We start from the raw sequence: 21,050 nt of genomic DNA on the forward strand, positions 1-21,050 counted from the left end.
TCCTATGAAAATAAATTCTCAGGTGCCATAATCACATGAAAACTGCCCAATGTAGTCTTCCACTGTTGTTAATTCTTAGCCAGTCATATTGCTAATGTATTCCAGGACTCTTATCTTTGGATATAAGGATTTAACCTGACTTAATTTGGATTTATCCTGACTTACTTTTCTGTAGTTTGAGTTTCTAAAAGATTTGTGATCATAGATAAATTATTATCCTAAATATTTTAGGGGGAGGTTATTTCCACTGTTTTCAGGTTCAGTTTTGGCTACTGGGTCCTGTCTTGTTATAAACTCATTGCAATTATTTTTGTTGTCTTGAATACCTGCTTCAGTTTACCTTTCTTATGTAACACAGAACCTGGGACTAGGAGTCAGGAGAAATGCATTTCAGGTGGGTTTGCCATTTACTAGTGGGCACATCATTACCCTCATAGGGACTTGCGTTTTCTTGTCTGTCAAATAAGAGGATTAAGAAGGTAGTGTAGGTGGCATTGTCTTTGAAATATTACTCTTCTATATGTTAATATGTCTATACATTTAAAAGTTCTGTCACTTTAATTTTTAAACAGTTTGTGACCGAGGGCAAAATTAGCTTCCATGAATGTCCTTTTCCTCAATAGCAGTACTAAAAGGCACAAAACAGTTTTGTAGAAATGTGTGTATTTGCATGCTTAAGTGGGCTCTGATTTATATTGTGCCAAGTACCATTATTGACAATTAGGTATGCTTTGCAATGAAATTTTGACTTAGAAATATATGTGGCATATATTCTACTCCAATTTAAAAACAAGCTTATGGGAAACTTTAAAAAAATTCTACAAACCTTGCTAACATCTAAGAACTGTATAAATCGATTTATAGGGGTTTTTTTTTCTAGCATAGAAATAATGTTCACATCTCTCAACTTTTGAACATCCAATAGTTTTAAACCTTGTTATTTCATGTCAAAACAATAATAATCATAATGGCAGCTCACAAGTAGAGAGTTCTTTCTTACTAGATGCCATGCTATGTACAAAATGTTTTATGTAAGTGATCCTTTCGCCCTGCTTTAAAATCTCCACAGCCAAGCTGCCTATTTAATATGTATCTAAGGGAAACCTTCATGTTCAATTGGTATCACACACACACACACACACACACACACACACACACACACACACACACAGAGAGAGAGAGAGAGAGAGAGAGAGAGAGAGAGAGAATAAGCCCTTGTGAGGAAAAGAAACAAGGAGAACAGAGTCTTTAAAAAAAAACACCCAGGATTCATGTGACAGATCTAGCAAATTCTTTTTATTTACATAGAAATGTGTACGCATACTTTCTCTATACACAGAAAATTCTAAGTATATATATACATATATGATTCCCACATATTTTACAATAAATAATATTTTACTCTTGTTTCTAGGTGAAAATAAAAAGATGTCTCAAAATATTACTCACCAACCACAAAATTACAAAAACACGTGGTGAACTCAGAGCAAGAACTTCAAGCCTGCATTACCACACGCTAAGCCTAGTACAATTTTTACAAAAGACAAAAATTGAACACTGCAGATATTACCAGTAAAAGGAAAGAAATGAAGATATAAAATAGAGAACAGAGCTCTTGGTTTTTTGAACAGTGTGGTAAGACTGCTTCTTGTTGTTTAGGACTTATCTTCCTTTAGTCCTCAATTTAATGTTTTACTTTAATTAATATTTTACAATAAGAAGGGAGAAAGAAGTTAACATCTATTGTAAAATGACTGACAATTCCATGAGCGTCCTGAGTTCTAGAAGCCTTTTTCCTGATCAACTAGACACCTCTTTCTGTTATAATTTAATAATCATCCAGTTCTACCATGTAGCATTGCTATTCACCCCCACAGGGAAGATGAGAAGGGCACTGACTATGAAGTGACATTAATTTGGAAGTCATTTCAAAAGTCTGGTAAGCCATGTATCTTGCTTGTCAGTACTTAATAATTAGAAATGTTTAAATATAACTCTCTATTTCCACATAGAGTTTGATCTTTTATTCAAATATTAACTAAATGCAAGGAGAACTTAATCTGGGAGGCTAGAAATAATGAATCCATAATCCTGAAATTTCCTCCCTCCACTTCCCACTTTTGTTTTCTATTCTAGTCTAGGAAACAAGCACTTTCTCTCAACTTCAGAGTTGTTCTACACATGTGTAAAGAATCACACTACCGAATGAATTGAATAAAGCTCTAAGCTATAGGATGCATACACATTTTGTCATTTTTTGATTAATCCCACAGCATTTGAATTTATCAGAAGAGTCTAAAAGCATCATGAGTTTTGTTGTTGTTGAACAAACTTATTCTCAGATTTGCTTTCCCATTACATCAGTATTCAAACTCAGAAGGGAATCATAAGAATGGTGACCAACACAGGGCTATGTGCTTAAATCACATTCCACGCAACTCTAGCTCAGATGATAAGGAACTTGGTTCCACTGTGGCACTGTAACTTCACACACGAGTTTTGGAACAAATTTTACCCTTTTTTCTTTCATATCAATAACAGCACAGATGGATGGGGAAAAGATAGAAATATAAAAAAAAGTTCCAATGTCAAAAACACAATTCATTTATCAAATACAATCTTTTCCTTTACTGCATCTGCTATTTCTGCGGTAACCTTCCAAAACATATTTCAAAGGCAGGCTCATTTCAAGAGCAATGTTTATCACATGCATAATTTTGTTCCTTCTTGTCACATATTGCTATCATTGATGTTTCTTTCAGAGAAACAATAAGATTTCTAGAACTTAGTCATCTTGCATGAAAGTGATGGTTTCATAAACAATTTAACTTTTTAGATAAAGGTACCTATGATAGAAACAAACAAATCTCACATTTAAAGATTTCTCTTTTTCTTTTTTTAAATTTGAAAACCTGATAGGGAACTATTTGTTCACCGCCATAAACAAAAGGGATCCTTTACCATAAAGAGCTGGGCTTGTTTCTTGGTCATTCTAATCAAATATATATATATACACACACATATCCCTCATTTCTACCACAACAGGAAGGTCAGCCGGAAGATAAGTATGGGGTCTCACTATGGTAATTGTAGTCAGGGCACACCTTTTGCACGAGTTTATAATCAACACTGTAAAAGGCAATGTAAATGCAAATGACCTTGAAGGGCTTGGAGCACAACCAAGACACATGGCTCTGAGTCTGCTCCTGGTAGCAGATCTTGGATGGGTCAAAGTTGCACAGGGCGGTCTTTTTCGCCCGATCTGTTTTTTCATACTCAATGCGACAATTGAAAGATTTAGATTCCTTGGTCTCCAAGGTAGACTGGGGGGAAACTTCAAATTCCACCACCTTGGAGGGTGGTACCAAGCTCACTGAAACATTGCCCAGGCCTGTTGAATTATGTCGGAAATACACACTGAAGGTTCCATTTCCATGGTCAACAATTTTCCCTGTGATGAGGAGATTGAGTTTGACAGTTTTAATGTTGGAATGAAAGTCACCCCATCCAAACATTTTCTTAAATTTTCCTGTTTTCACTATTGGCCTCCGTTTAGTTCTTGCCAATGGCTCCTGAACCTCCGTGATGTTGGCCAGCCAATCCCAAAAGTTTTCCATGCTGTCTGCATACGCCATGGGGCCGGGCTTGGGCACCGGAGACTGTTTAACAAACAGGCGCAGGGGACTGATGATCCTTGAGTGCACCACGTTGCCGACCAAGGTCCCTGGAGCATCTTTGTCTTCCCAATCCAGCCCCTCCGTGGCATGTACCACTTCCTTACTGTCACAAAATAGCTGTTCGAAAAGAAGAAAGAGAAATAAACTTTAGGTTAATACCGTGACTGCGCACTCAAACTGAAATCAAACCGCAAGGGAAATTCTTTCAATATTATTTAGATTCTTATTCGACAGCATTTCACACACACACAGCTGGGCTCAACAGTGTAACAAGATGAGCATTTAATTCAAGCAATGGAAAACCGTGAATATGAAAATTAAAAAAGGTGATGTTAAGAACAAAGTATTTCATTTTAATGGGTTGATGTGGTTTTAGTCTCTGTTTCCTGATCTTCACAATGCTAATTTTCCAGTTTGGGGGAAGAGTATATTTTGACTTCTCGTTTGATATAATCATTAAATTGTCAACTCTTTTCTTTCAGGTAGAAGACAAAAATAGAATGCTGAAGGTATCTACCAAGGAGCTAAAAACTGTCAATGATATTGATAAGTCTTTTAAGTATATTTGGAAATATTAAGGTGATTATTATGTTCAAAGGCTTATAACATGTAATTTCATAGCTCTTTATATAATTCCGTCTCAAACTCTGTAACAAAAAAAGGCATGTGATGAGGATTAGAAAGTTCTACAAAATTTTTAGTTGAAAAAATATAAGTAAAAATTTAGTTGCCTTTATAGAAACAGAAAGTAATGTAGAGAGGTATATTTTGAATTAATAGGTTGTATAGGATTTAATAAATTTTATTACAACTGAATTATATCCTAAAATAATTGCTAAGAAAATGTCATGTGCATATGTTTTATGGGTTTCTCAGTATTTTGGTTCAAATAATAGCCACTGAAACATAAGACTTTATTTGCATTTGATTTTTCTTTTTCTTCTTTTTATAGTACAAGAGTCCCCATGTTTACTAAAAATAATTTAGTTAAGTAGATACGGATTTTAAGGGACAGAATCATTATATATGATGCTGTTGCATGGAGTGAATATTTATGGGTGATTTATAAAAAGTCTGGAAAATAGAGGTTTCTAGTGGAAACACAGCCTCTTATCTCTAACGGCACAAACTACTCTTGTAATGATTCTCCGGAAAACTGTCAGCATGATGAAATGGGTGAGGAAAGAAATGAGGCTGTGTTTATGTCCTTTCTCTAGCCCTTTCAAACTTGGCAAAGCACTTGGTAAAAATGGTTTCAGATTATTCCCAAAATTACTGCTTTCAGTCCAATTTTGAAAATAAATGAAAGACACAGCCTGATTATAAATACAGCATTTGACTAGATGGCATAGTTTGATAACATAAGGTTATCTATTGCATGTTCATAAAAGTTTAGAAGCTTAAATCCTAACAGGGCTTTGTGAAAAGTATTTTCACCTATGTCTAGTCCCCAAATCACTTTAGGAATCCAAGGACTCAAAAGGTATAGCTAGGTTTCTTGAAAATTATTTTTTACTTTGGTAAGGATGGGAGGGTGCTACAACATATACTTCTCCCTTTGGTTAATTTCCTGGAAGCTTTTCTTCCTCATTTCTGGAGTTTAAAAAAATTCAGAACAAGTTGGTATGATGCATATTCTTACATTTTGAGAACCTAAATCCATATGGCCTCTTCTTAGGGGCTTATACACCCTGAATTGATACTCCTTTCTCTCTCCTGGTGTTGAAAGGCTGTCAGATTCCCCAGGGAAAGAGGAATCATTACTCTGGATTTCTGGCTGAAAGTATTTCTGATACTGTAACTACAGTTTTCTGATTTTGCACACTTTTTTCTCTTTTATTGGTATACAATATTTTACATATTTATGGGGGTACATGTGAGTATTTGATACATGCATAAAATGTGTAATGATTAAGTTAGAGTATTTAGGGTATACATCATCTCAAGTATCACTAGTATGTATTGGGAACATTTCAAGTCCTTCAAGCTACTTTAAAATATACAACATGTTGTTGTTAACTATAGTATAGTCACCCTACACTGCTGTCGAACATGAGAACTTGTTTTATTTTATTTTAAAAAATGGGATTAATTTTTTTTTAGTAGAGATGAGGTCTCAGTTTGATGCCCAGGTGGTCTCAAGCTGCTGGCCTCAAGTGATCCTCCTGCCTCGTCCTTCCTAAATGTTGGGATTACAGGTATGAGCCACCGTGCCTGGACTAGAACTTATTTCTTCTATCTAACTATGTTTGTACTCATCCATCAATCTCTCTTCATTTCGCCCACCCCACCCTCAAATGCTTCCCAACCTCTGGTACTATCAAAATCCTCTATTTCTATGAGATCAAGTTTTTAGCTCTTACAGATGGGTGAGAATATGTGTTTGTCTCATTTCACTTAACATAATGACTTCCAGTTCCTTGAATACTATTTATTTATTTATTTTTAGAGACAGGATATCACTTTGTCACCCAGGCTGGAGGCATAATCATAGCTCACTGCAAACTCAAACTCCTGGGCTCAAATGATTCTCCCCCCTCAGCCTCCAGAATAGCTAGGAATACAGGTGCACACCACCATCCCTGGCACACACACACACACACACACACACACACAAACATATATATATATATTAGACAGTCTTGCTCTATCACCCAGGCTGCGGTGGAGGGGTGCAATCTCAGCTTATTACAATCTCCACCTCCCGGGTTTAAGAAATTCTTGCACATCAGCCTGCCGAGTAGCTGGGATTACAGGCATGCGCCAACATGCCTGACTAGTTTTTGTGTTTTTAGTGGAGACAGGGTCTCACCATGTTGGCCAGGCTGGTCTCAAACTCCTGGCCTCAAATGATCTGCCTGCCTCGGCCTCCCAAAGTGTCAGGATTACAGGCGTGAACCACTGCTCGGCTTAATTTTTTATTTTTATACAGATGAGGTCTTGCTATGTTGCCCAGGCTGGTCTTGAATTCCAGCCTCAAGTGATCCTCCTACCTTGGCCTCTCAAAAGTGTTGGGATTACAGGAGTGAACCATCACGTCCAGTCCCTTGAACACTCTTACTCATGATGTGCACAAACTTCATTCCAATCATTTGGTAATAGTCCATGGAGCTCAACACCCAGACTCTGCTTCCAACTTGAGTTTCCTGAGAATGGAGACAGCCTGGTCCAAGCGACCTGTCTCAGCATCTCTCCAGAAAGAGGGCCAAGGATGCATAGGCAGATAAGAAGCTCTTGCTGATCAAGGTCCAATTTCTCTTCTGTGATCGTGATTCTTGCTGCCCATAGTCTACTACCTATTTTTCACCTGTTTCCAGTATTTCATGAGATTCACCATGCTTGGTAAATGCTTACAGACACATCTACCCTTTGCGGAACATCTGGCTTACAAGAAGTGCTCCTTAGTTCCCAATCTCTACTCCTTGATTTGGTACAGCTTCTGAGCTTCTTCCCTTACTCTCACCTTCCTTCTTCTATTTCATGGGAGAGAGCCCTTCTGACATTTTCCCCTTTAAGCTTGCTTTTAAAAATACGTCTTGATTCTTACCTTTATGTATCATAATATCAATTACTTTATTACAAATACCATGATACTTTATCAGCAGAACTAAAATACATTTTTCATTCAAAAAAATTTTTTTTCAACCAGAAGTATAAAAATACTCCTTTATCAATAGCAATGTGCCCTCTTTTTCTTTAAAGTGTTTGTTTTATGTTACGTGTTTCCCTAAACATTTTTTCTGCCTGATTCATTTTTCTTGTTTTAGTGCTATGCCTAATTTTCTCCTCACTTTCCCATTACTGAAAAACCAATAAGAATTGAGCCCATCATTCAACAACCAGTAAGTTTTGCAATCATGTAGTCTTAGCTGATCTTGGTGCACTTTCAAATATATGACAGACACCGATACCTTAAGAGATCCTTCTCTTATCTCTAGGACTTCCATCGTGATGGTTCTGAGATTACTCAATAATAATAATAATAATAGTAATAGTAATAATAATAGTAAAAATAATAACAATCAGCCATTACTGAGACATTTTCAAAGATCTGAACACTTTTCTGGTAGCAGTTTATGTTGTAAGAGGACTTGACCCAAATATATGTGACTCTCTTAAAAAAAAATGAAAGTAGAAAACATTCTAAGCTTATCAGACAGATAAATTGAGTGTCATTATTTGCTTTTACAAAAGTTGTTTTATTCTTTGGAAAAGGTTCTCTATATGAGAATTTGAAATGAAATTAGATTTCTAAAAAAAAAATCATTCTAACACACTACTGTTCAGGTCCAAACCTGCTCAAAGAGCCCTTGATTTTAAGATTAGTCTATATAATAAAAAATAATAAAAATTAGCTAATGGCAAAGATATGTAATGTTTCTCTCTTCCAGTGACAGCATGCACTGGCAGTGCCTTAGATAAAAAGTACATATATATATATATATATATATATATATATATATATATATATATATATATAAATCTATATAAAGCACTTATTTTTTTTTTAAATTTGGCTTTCCTTAGAGCATCATATTTCTAGCTTGTTTTGACAACAACATTAGCCAAGTTGGAAAAACTGTGTACAACCTCTTCTGCTTATTACTTTAAAATGCACGGACAGTTCTCACAAGTGCAGACTTCCAAATCTAAACCCAAATCTCAAAAAGTTATCTGACAGTGATTTACCGGTAGAAGAATATAATTTAAAGGGCAAGTATATTTCTCTATGTCATTTAAAAGCTGACAATTTTATCTCCCCACCCAACTTTCAGCCTTGGTGTAACTTGTTCAGCCTTCCTCTTGTTATAAATCACCACTTTATAACATCACTGCTGAGAGCTCAGGCACACTTTTCTACACCAGGTCTACCTAGATGATTATATGACCTAAGTCCCCAGCCCACATGCTCAACATGAAGACCTAATCAGAAGATTGGAGGCTGATGAGCCACAACCCTGCCCACCTCCCCACTGCTTACCCATATATTCCCAATGGGGAAGCAACCTGATATGATGGAAAAGAGCATAGGATTTATTGCCTAATGACATCATCACCCCTTGCTCAAGTGTATGATTTGAACCTCAGTTTTCTCACCTATATCTCCTTTGCTGGTTGTAGGGACTAAAAGAATGGATGGAAATTACTGGGCCTATTCCTTGGCAAAAGGCATTCAATGACTGATGGCTCTTCCATGGTCCAATGGATAATCTCGTGCCTCTTACTCAAGAAGAGTCTCCAAAGGTTTCTATGAATTCTCAAGCCTCCAGGGAAACTGATTGATGGTTAATTGAGCAACTTGTTCAGTGCCATGTGATAAATTAATGACCAAGTAGAAATCCACCCTCTCAACCCCAGAACATCAATCGAATGTTTCCTTGTTTCTAGTCTTACTGGCATCTGAGTCACATCCAAATCCCAGGTGAGCTCTCTTTGCCAACAAAATGTGTTTGTAGATCTTTGATTCCAATCTACTATATGAGTCAGCAAAGGGAGCTGAGAATATAAAGTGTCTGGTAGGTGTCCTCGTTCCTGAACAGACAATTTCTGTGATACAACATGCTGGGAGAAGACTGTAGGTGGCTCTGAATCTGTTGGTAATCCACTCTGTCCAAGGCAAGATTGTTAAGTGTTATCTACAAAACAGATAGCTGTATATTCCTGGTTACTTTTGTATTTGCTGGGGCTCTTCCTGCTAATTTCAGTATCCCTGCTGTCTTTTCCCCCATCATATTATAATAATAATGCAAAAACATTTAACCTCAAGCATAAAACGGAGTTTTAAAAAGGGGAAGAAAGAAAAATTGCTATGCTTTATCTGTTTGAACGTTCCTTGATTTCAACACATTTATCAAAGCTTAAGTAATTTATGTCTTGGCAGGGTGTATCAATTTCACAAAGCACACACATTAGCTAGATACAATGATATCATATTAGCTTTTTCTGCATCTTACAGAAGAGCTCAAAAAGATTAATACATGCACAAGCCTTCATCAATTAAATGAAGCAGGTGGAAGGAAGGGAGTAGAGGAATAAGATTGTATTTCATTTTGGTTCTTTTGTTTTTAGGAGGGAAAAGCTGACAGGTTCAAATCATTCATCATAACAAGCTAAAGTTGAATTTTACTGATAATTAAATGCATTTTTTTCCCAAGAGGCAGAGAAGCTGCAATGAATTTTATAGTATCAGATGTGAGAACTGTCACAAATTATGGAAATAATTTATAAACTAAAAAGCATCTTCCTCTGCAAACATTATATCAGAAGAGACTTTTTAAACTGTATTCGCTATGTATTTTTTAATAAACATTTTTATTTTGGAATAATTTTAGTTTACAGAAAAGCTGCATAATACAAACAGTTCCCATAGACCCTGCACCCAGATACTGCACTCAGTATCCCCTACCGTTAGCATCTAATACTAGAGTATATTTGCCACAGCTATTAAACCAATATTGACACTAACTAAAGTTCATACTTTAATTGGGTCTCCTCAGCTTTTCTTTAATGTCTTTTATTTGCTCCAGCATCCTGTGCAGGATCCCACATTAAATTTGGTCATCACCAATTCTTAGGTTACAAAGATTCTCAACTTGTCTTGGTTACAAGTTTCTCAGACTTTCCTTGTTTTGGATGAACTTAAATGTTTTCTGAAGTACTTGGCAGATATTTTGTAGAATAGCCTTCAGTTTGACTTTATTCTATATTTTTTTCATGATTACACTAGGGATAGGGGTTTTGAGGAGGAAACACACAGAGGTAAAGTGCCGCTTTCATTACTCCCTCTCAAGGGTACATGCTAAGCAACTTGTCACTGTGACATGTCACTGTAATGTTGATCTTGATCTGGCTGAGGTAGAGCAATGTATTTTTTTAAGGTTTTGCTTTCAGAATTCTCATAAGTGTTGCAGATTATTGTTATCATAACTTTAGTTGAAATTACCTTTAATTCAGTGGCACTTGCTTTAGGATTTTTTTTTTTTTTTTAAGTCAGAAGCTACAATATGTCAATTTAGAACTCTTTACAGTATCACTGAATTATCTAAAATAACCTCAGAGTTGTTTAGGAATTTACAGACTATTTCTAAATTATTCTAGTAATTTTACATGCTATTAATGTGTCTGTCATCACTATTATTCATATCACTATTTTATTTTTATTTAATATTAATGCCTTAAAAATTGCTTTGATAATTGATAGCTCTATAAAAAAGAGCTTATTCTATGACTATCTTATGTAGAATTAGAATTACTTGCTGACTAGATTAGAATCAAATATCCCTTCTCAGTTTAGGAACCTGCCCATTTTACTTTATTCTACACATTCAGTGAGAAAGGATCAATCTTTAGGTGTGGCTTTCTTTGTAAGTCAACTTGTTTACCAAAGGGAAGGGAGCTAACGAAAGAAACCATCACTAAGGATGATTCTATATTTAGTGCTCTGGGTGGTGCAGGGACACAAACACTACTTGGTTTCCTCTGGGTTTTATGACAGTCAGATATTTTCCACGTTTGTAGGATAACCCTTTCCTACAGGTTCATCATCATGATAGCTCTGCTTCTTCTCTGGAGCTATATGTTGGGCTGAATCCTGAACCGCAAGGGGAAAAGATTTCTCTACACTCAGTGAATAATGAAAACTAAACAAAAAGCATTTAAAACTTTGAGCTTCTGGGGTTCAAATTTCATTTAATATAAATCATGCCTTTATTAGAACAGTCCAAATAGGTGGTACTTTTATTACTTACAGAGACACCAAGGGAAGAGATATTGCCACCACCTTTGCTGTCGTAGGCCAGTGTTTAACAAGTCTAAACGACACGTCTATTAGCACATATTGACTCTTCACTTACGTGGCACTGGGGGAGTAGGAGAGGCCTGAATTTTTTATTTTATTTTATTTTTTGAGACGGAGTTTTGCTCTGTCGCCCAAGCTGGAGTGCAGTGGTGCGATCTCGGCTAACCGCAACCTCTGCCTCCTGGGTTCAAGCGATTCTCCTGTCTCAGCCTCCCGAGTAGCTGGGATTACAGACATTTGCCACCACGCCTGGCTAATTTTGTATTTTTACTAGAGATGAGGTTTCTCCATGTTGTTCAGGCTGGCCTTGAACTCCCAACCTCAGGCCTGATCCACCCGCCTTGGCTTCCCAAAGTGCTGGGATTATAGGCGTGAGCCACCGTGCTGGGCAGAGGCCTGAATATATGCCCTTTCTGACTCAGCAAGAAGAGACTAGGTTGACGTTAACACAACCTATTTAAGAAAATGGAAAGCATCGATCAGTTTAGAAATATTTCCACAAAAATGCTATTTTATTTTTGCAGGATTAAGTTTATTGCTTCACTGAATTTGCCTATGCCTGCAATCACAGGAATGCTATTGTATTCTACCATTGTACTGGCAAGTCACTGGACTGAGAAGAAAAAGTGGAGTGTCCCGATCGAATCAGTGCATTGCAGAAAAAAAATCTATCACTGCGCCCCCCAGTGGCTGAATTTACCCAATCAGAAAAATTGTCCCAAGAGCAAAGAAATGAATGAGAAAAGGAGGGGCAATGAAGTCAATCAGGACAAGCAGGGAAGAGCAAGAGACAGGAACAGTAGTGCTTTGATTTATTAGAAGGACTTGGGGTCAGGAGCATAAAAATGGATAATGGGTGCTGTAACTTAATCATCCCAGCACGCTGTGCAAGCCACATTTCCTCTCTGAGCTTGGTTTTCTTAGTAGTAAAATGGTGAAAAGCACAAGACAGGGTTGCATTTCAAAGAGGTGAAGGAGGCTGCAAAGTGGAAAGTGAATTAGCGTGAGGCTGGTCTACAGGCAGGAATACATGTAAGGAGGTGAATACTGCACCACAGAGAAGTGAGGAGACCCTTGACCAGGTTCACAAACGCATGCGTTCATTTTTTTAAACACTTATTTGACACACACTTTTCAAACATATTTCAGGAGCCCACATTGTGGTGTAGGCACTGAGAGTACACTACTGAGCAGGACAGACATAGGTCCTGTCTTCAGACAATTTGCAGACAGCAAGGGGGTGAAGTAATTCACCTAGTCATAGTTCTCATAAGGTCCCATCTCTTGTTCTCTCTCTCTTTATATATATATACATCTCAGTATATCAGAAGGTGGAAATGCTAATCCTAATTAAGGGAACAGGGTAAGCAACAGGACAGGGAGTGAACAGAATTAAGCAATTAATATCTTTATTTGGATGAGTGAAATGAAATCCAGGACTTACTGGTTGATAGTTGATAAAGAATGAATTTGTGACAAGAAAACCAGTCGATCTTGGAATTTATACGCCTTTATCTCTGGTTCCGAATTGTGTATTGATTTGTTCATAATTACTAATGAGAGTGTGATAACATTGTAAGACAATACTTATAATTTTTCCTAGTGAAAGGTTAACTTGGTGACTATTTTCATGAGCATAAACAGGCTCCGATGTTCAGGCTATGCTGAATTCCTGACTTGCAGCTACCAGCTCCAGTGCTTGGAAGTGATGACCTCAGGAGGCCTGGCCTTTCACCCTTTGACCTTCAAAGATCTTTTGAAAACGCATAAGGTGCGGTCTTGGGTTCTGGGACAGTCAGCCGTTTGTCATGATTATGCTATAACCCTCTTTTATATAATCAATATAATATATATTAATGTTACTTGATAATTAGGTAACTATGCTCTGGATTAAAAAGAATACTCCGAAACAATACAGAGTTGTCTTTATTTTTATAGGTGTGTTAAAAATATGCTAACAGACAATAAATGTAGGTAACATCCATGGTTTTCACAGGGATAATTGATTGCTCTAAATGAAAGGCAAAGCAAAACAACCTAATTTCCCCCCATAATCATAAAATTGAAGAGGCATCCATACTTTAAGAGATTGTTTTCAGATTTCTGTGTTTTTACTCAATATAAAATATTTATATCTTTACTTGCTATAACATATATAATATTAAGCACTTGCTATAACATATATAATACACAATGCATAGATTGCATAGATCTCCTACCACTAAGAAGGAATGTTGTAACTATCTTATAGTGCACCAAAAATATGTACTCCTCTACTTATAAAAGAAGAAAATTTTGACTTTCCAGAACTAAGTTGAATGAGCTGAATACTCCAAATGTGTGGATTTGCAACAAGCTGGGAGAGAGAGTTGGCTTCTCCTTGATAATAGGACTGGCATATGCTACTAGAGAAAATTTCATACAGATCTGTACAAATATTTTTTAAAGGCAGCTGGCTTATCGGTCTTGGATACCCTGTAAGTATTTATTATTGTTGTTTCAGAATGATGACCATTGCTAAGTGCAAGTTTGGAAGAATAAGTGGTTTTCTGAATGGATTTGTTCATGGTGTTGTTAACGATGGGATCTATATTGGTGGTCATTAATGATTTCACTGGGGTTACTAGTTTAAGCCAAGAACCCCAAAGTGACTGCTGTTATACAATCTAGAGGTGGCTTACAGATCCCTTTACAGTTGAAGAATTATAGAATGAATAATAAAAGGTGGTTCAAAGCCTCATTTGGGTTGCTTACATATAGCTTATATAGTTAGATTGCTTTGACAGTACTGTTCTATATCCTGCAGCTAAACTAAATGACAAGCTGCTCAACAGAAAAAAGAACAACAACAGAAAAAAACCCAAAACCCTGCATGATCAATTTCATGGGCATCCCATTTGAATATAACAAAGAAAATATATAATTAATGATCAAATTAAGCATACCATTAAATTTATTGCTTGTAAGCAAATCTTGGAAAGCATTTCTCTGGGTAGAAATTTTGCAGAATGTCATCCCTGCTGACAAAACAGGAACATGCATCTGCTGGACAGCATACAATGCTATATTGATGATTAGTAGTATGGCTTGCCCTAGAGTCATATTTCTGGTGCTCTATTACAGAACTGTCACAGTAGATTAAAAGAAGAATGACAAAAAAAGGAATGAAAAATGATAGAATCAAACATATATCAATGTACTAATTGTACCTATTAATATTTTGTGGCATAATGTGGCATTGTTCCAAAATTCATTTTGTAAGTTGAAAAACAAATGATTGCTTAGGAGAGGAAAGCTAAACACTGGACATCCTTTTTGCTGAGAGTGGCAAATTCATTTTACCTTCCAGATATCTTTTAATAGCTACCCTTTACATTTTTCTAAATTGATACAGGAACTAACAGGAAACATAAATGTGAAGACAGAAATCTTAGCAGTAAGAGCCAAAAAACTAGATTGCAATGCTTGGCAGTAGTTTTATTGCTAAGGTTAAATATGGCAATTCTTATTTTATCTTGATGACAGTAATCTGAAAAATCAGTGACACAAGCCTCTGCAAAAAAATTCAGTACACACATACACACAGGCACACGTGCATACACACACTAGACACACAGAAATATCATGTGTGCATGCACATACCATAGTTCTCTGTAAACATTTAGGAGGATAGTGTCAAAGAAAACTTAGGTTTTATTTTGTATTAGAAAGCTGAATTAAAAGAGCTCTTTAACAAATTATGAATGGGCTGGAAACAAATTTTAAAGATGCTTTGTTGGAAGGGGCTGCTAAATATGATACGGCCGTGTGTCCTGAGTTGAAAAGGGTCAGATCACAGTCTCAATACAAGTTTTGCAAAGTCAAACTAGATTTTGATAATCTAGTAGATTGAAACATTCCTTTTGTTGGTAAGGAGTAAGTGACTCAGCATGGCAAGTGGCACCGTCCACATTCGTCATTCAAGTTTTCAATGAGAGACATGGGAACACATAAATACTTCTGAAATAGAATGGCCTGGGAGAGATATCATGAATCTGTGTCTTGACTGCTAAAAGTTGGCATTTAAAAAGGGAAGTTGCAATGGAGGGAAGAACAGTCAAATGAGGAGTAGTAATGCCAGATTATTCTATTTCCATGCCAGTTTAGGCAGAGTTTCAGTGAGGGATGAGGAGACATATACAGGGGAGGAAGAAGACACAGGCGGGTGTAGGTTTGGAAAAATGACTTTGTGTATGCTTTGTATTTTACTATCAAATCCATTTCATATTTCAGTCTTCAGGTACCATTAATTTGGCAATTAGCACATACTTACTCACTGTGATGGTGAATTTTATGCGTCCACTTGGCTAGGCTATAGTATTCAGTTAACCAAACACTAATCTAGGTGTTACCATGAAGGGATTTTGTACATATGATTTGTATCTACAATCAGTCCACTTTTTGTTGTTGTTGTGTTTATTTAGGACATTAGCATTTATTTATTGGTTACATTCTTTCACCAAGCATGACATTTGTTAATTTGAAATAAATTTTCCAACTGTCTTAGATACATAGTACAGTATTTCACTTAAATGTAAATACTCACAGTGTATTGGAGATTTTTTACAAGATCCTATGTAAATATTGTACTTCATTATGATCCAATATAAATATGTTTTTTAAGTTCAGTGACAGTTTACAAACTATAAAATATTTATCTACTAAAAATATAAAGGTCTATTACTTGTGCATTTGAAACTGATAATTGTGTTAAAAGTATTTTTGCAGTAATCATTCCTGACATTTCTAATGAGAATTACAGAGACTTTACAAATAACCTCATTTGATTCTTACACGTACTTTGTGAGGTATGTAGGGCAGGAAATAGCCTTAGAGAGGTTAAGTGGCTTGTCCAAGGTCCAAGTATTGAGAGGTAGCAATAAATTTAGGAATCCGGTTTTTGTATGAGGCCATTGTGCTTTCTATAGTAATACTCTAATGGACTCAACACCAAAAACAAACAAAACAAAACAAAAAGTCAAACGACAAAAAAAGAAAAAAAAACTGATTAATATATTTGCCTTATAAATAAAAAACAATTTTTCTCATTATAAAGTAAAAAGTTTATTCTAGAAAATGAAACTAAGAAAACAGAAAAATTAAAGTCTGATAACTGTTAACATTTCAATATTTAATTCATATTTTCTATCTGTGTAATATAAATGATCTATATTTTATATATAATCTTTAATTATTTTTAAGGACAATATACTGTATTTAGTTGCATAATAGTTCAAACACTCTGGAAAAAAGATCTTGCAGTCACTACAAGTAAAATCTAAGTCCAAATCAGGGTCAATTTTATCCAGACCTCCTCCCGAAATCCTGGATGACACTTTTCTGTTTCAGCATTTGCCATCCAAGTCCAGATCAGAAGAAACTGGGACTGTTCAGGGCAGGAGCAAACTCATTGTCCTCTGGACCTGCTGGGGTGGCTGCCCTGCCGTCTTAGCCCAAGAGTTCCCTTTACATCCATGGCTCTGCCCTCAGAGTCATGCTTCCTTCATTTCTTCCCTTCTCTGTCCCCCTCAGTCCAGGCTGGCAATATTACTGGCAGTATAACATTCTCAAAACATTTTCAGTCTCCGGTGAAATTCATGGGAGTTCAACCCATCAACAAGAGGGGCCGCCACACATCTTTACTGGATACCTACATCTCTATTCCTGGTTTCTGCTGAGATGACAGATTGCATCCACGTGTCTTTGGCAAAAGTTGCCCAGCCACATCTTTGGTGTCTTCTCCAGATCAATCAGTTGATTTTAAGTTAAAAAGGTTATTCTTGATTATTGAGGTTGGCCTTATCCAATCAGTTAGAATGCCTTAAAAGCAAAACTAAGGTTTCCTTGAAAAAGATGAAATTGTGCCTCAAGATGGCAGCATAAACTCCTGCCCAAGAATTCCCAGCTTGCTGATCTGCCTATGGATTTTGAACTTGCCAGTTCCTGTAATCATGTGAGCCAATTCCTTGAAATACAGCTCCTGAGATATCTACCTCTCTATCTTACTGGTTCTGTGTCTCTGGAGAGCCTGTTTGATTTTAATAGATATGCTCATGTGTAAATATCTTATTTTCATAACTCGATTATGCCTCTTGCTTTCTTGTATCCTCCACAGAACCTACTTATAGATTCTCCTTGACTTACCATGGGGTTATGTCCCCATAAACTCAATTTAAGTTGAAAATATCATAAATTGAAAATGCATTTAATATGCCTAACCTACTAATCGTCATAGCTTAGCCTAATCTACCTTAAATGTGCTCAGAACACTTACTTTAGTTGGGCAACTACAGCTGGGCAAAGTCATCTCACACAAAGCCTATTTTATAATAAAGTGTTGAATATCTTATGTAATTTATTGATGTTCTACTAAATGCTTATTGCTTTCACACCACTATAAAGTTGAAAAAAAATCCTAAGTTGAACCATAGTAAGCTGGGGACAATCTATATAGTGTTACTCAATGGTGACTTAATCACAGGTTTGGACTCAGGGCCCAGTGTCTCTCCATGCTGCTCCCAGAGTAAACCATCAACGTATAGGTCACCATGCTTATCACATTGTTTATTATTATCATTTTTGTTTTTTGACTTGGTTTTTCCTCTTGTATATTCCTTGATGACTGCTACTTGATCTTACTCATCGTATGTCTCTAGACCCTATAATGGTGTCTGATTCACAATAAGTACCTAATAAAAATTGAAAAACTAAATCTGACTGGCAGTGTGTAACTTCCTGGACCTCTCACAACTTTTTTATTTCCTTACACTTAGACTACTTTGGGAAATGTTTTAAATCCTAATTAAAATTTAGTCAATAAAGCAGTCAACCAGGAAATATAATGGAAATGAGGGGCGTGTTTCCTGGCGTCTGGAATTATTTCAGGAGATGAAAAACAAAGTGTTTTCTATTTCTCTGGCGATCTCCTGGTGGTCTTCTTTCCCTTCTCTCCCACCAGCAACCTCTTCCCATACCTGTCTCAGAAGTCCTGGAAAAGGTTCAACAGGACTGTCCTGGAATTAGGAGATGGTCCAGACTACAGGAAGAGGCACAGTCTCTCTCTTGCCGTCATTTCATGTTAATCTTCACCCATTAGGAATTTGGCCCAGTAAATTTTCTGAAATGCAAATTTAGCGGTGAGACATCTTTTTTGTTTTTTGTTTTTGGAAACGGAGTCTTGCTCTGTTGCCTAGGCAGGAATGCAATGGCATGATCTCAGGTCACTGCAACTTCCACCTCCCGGGTTGAAGGCATTCTCCTGTCTTAGCCTCCCGAATAGCTGGGATTACAGGAGCATGCCACCACGCCTGACTAATTTTTTGTATTTTTGATTAGAGACAGGGTTTCACCGTATTGCCCAGGCTGGTCAGGCAATCTGCCTGCCTCTGCCTCCCAAAGTGTTATGATCATAGGCATGAGCCATCATGCAGGCTGAGGCATCTTTTTAAAGTCTTTACTTAGCTCCCTGTTACCTAGAGCAGTGGTGACATACTCAGAGCAGTGGGACCCCTTCTCCACGAAAGTAAACTTCTGTAGAATTCCATTATATACAAAAGATACCAGTATCATTTATTAATGCATTATAGATGAGTTCCGATGTGTAATAGCTATTAGTGAAAGCTTCATGAATGAGAGCAATAAGGATTTTATGACCAAAATGAAACTTGAAATCAGAAGTTACAGATGATCATTGCAGTTGTATCAGCTTCAAAACAGTTCATGGCAGCATTTCATATATAAAGTGTCTCTTAACAACCTGATAGAATAGGTCACCACCGCCCACCCCACCCAAACCACCTTTATACTCCTATAGTAGCACCTGAACTGGTTTGTGTCCTTTCACTAGGCTGAACTCCTTACAGATAGGGACATTTTCTTATTCTCTGTTGTGTTTCCAATGCCTTGGACAATAAAGCGCACATGTTTAAGGAATATGTTTCTGAAAATGTGTAAGTCTCCCCACTAAGCTCCAATGCCATTTCAATACTAATTTTATGACTTGGTTAAATTTTCCCCTGGGATTTTGTGCATTGCCATTTCTCCCTGAAATTTCTCTGGAGGTTTTATGAATTGGAAAATTATTCTTTGCATGTGCCCAAATGACCATATGATATTTCTAAATTATTGGGGATCAAAGCCATGAGGTTTAATTGACTGATTTTTTTAGGGAACCTGAAGAGAAGAGCCATGCTTGAAGAAGGAACAAACTGAGAAGCTGCACACCATTCCTGATGGGGTCCTAGTTGCTCTAGACCTTGGAGACTCAAATATAATCCCAGACTCCTGGCCCCAGAGGAGGAGGGTGGTTGGGTTTGGTGGAGGGGCGTGGTCAGATGCAAGAATGGTTCTGGAAAATAAAGGCTGTATCTTACCCTCATTAACAGGGTAGGAAAGAGAAAGACTACTGGGAGGAGTGTCCTCCAGTGTACACAAGACAATTAGCATAGCATCCACTAAATTGCCAAGGAGGGAGCAAGCTTTTCCAGGAGTGCCCATGTTGAGGTAAAGTACCAAGGAATATATTATTCAGATCAGTCCCAGTTTTGTAGGGAAATCTGATTATTTCAGACTACAAGTGTTCTGGACCTAAATCGCATAGGTAAATGCTTCATTTCTCACTGTACTGCGTTTGGTTTTTATAGGCAAATTTAGCCGTCTATTAAATAAGCTGGAATACTTAATATCTAGTGGAATAGCCCCAGTGTTATTGGGGAGGGAGGAACAACAAGTGATTCATTAGGTCTTTATGTACAGAGAAATATCAAGATAGGAACTCATCGACTTGCTGATTAAACAGTTCACTTTGATGCTCCCTGAACAATTATGATGTACAGATCACACTGGCAACATCTCCTAAAAGAAAGAACTTGTGGTGGAACAAATGGGCCTGTACATGCAGGAAGTAGCTTGAGGGGGTGGCAGAGGGAAGAAGTGGTCAGAAAGTAAAGTTATCCAGAAACTCAGAGACAATCTTGAAATGTAAACTTCCCCTTAACAATGTCGGTCCCTTACACGATAATAAGGTCATTTGCACTGATTTCCTTTCTGATTTTCTTTCTGCAAACATTTTCTACTTCCTTGGCACATGCCTCATCCTTCCCACCTATGCATCTCAGTTCCCCTACCTCCACTGGCTCAACTCAGAGCCTCGAGTTCTTCTTGATATCTCCCTCGTTTTCACTCTTGAATTCATCACTAATTTGTATATTCTATCTCCAAATCCATTTTATATTTGTCTACCTCTGTTCCCCCATTGTCAACACGACCTCTCTCCTGAGTACCTTCAGAAATGCCCATCTCGTCCTTTCAACCTGCTTCACATGCAGCATCCAGAGTGACCTTATACACCCAGGCCACGTCCCTCCACTGTTCACACTCCTCAGTGCATTCCATTGCACTGATAATAGAATTCAGACTCATTAAATGGTTAAGAAGGTGCTTCCAGAAATGGCTCCTTCTGGCTTTCCAATGCACAGTCCACTCACTGCTATGTACTCTCTGTCATTGACTTTCTCTCAAAAAACTCAGAAATTGAA

The 21,050-nt window shown here is 37.0% G+C and overlaps 1 protein-coding gene across 1 annotated transcript in view; it reads right to left on the reverse strand.

Moving 5' to 3' along the window:
• Positions 1-1,274: 1,274 nt before the first annotated feature.
• Positions 1,275-21,050, reverse strand: part of NXPH2 (neurexophilin 2) — a 112,087-nt gene continuing 92,311 nt past the window's right edge. Inside the window, exon 2 of the mRNA XM_005573069.5 lies at positions 1,275-3,794. Within this exon, the coding sequence (XP_005573126.1) occupies positions 3,051-3,794 (744 nt within the window). The 3' untranslated portion in view covers positions 1,275-3,050. The remainder of the gene's footprint in view (positions 3,795-21,050) is intronic.

Source organism: Macaca fascicularis, chromosome 12 (assembly GCF_037993035.2).
Source record: "Macaca fascicularis isolate 582-1 chromosome 12, T2T-MFA8v1.1".
NCBI lineage: Eukaryota > Metazoa > Chordata > Mammalia > Primates > Cercopithecidae > Macaca > Macaca fascicularis.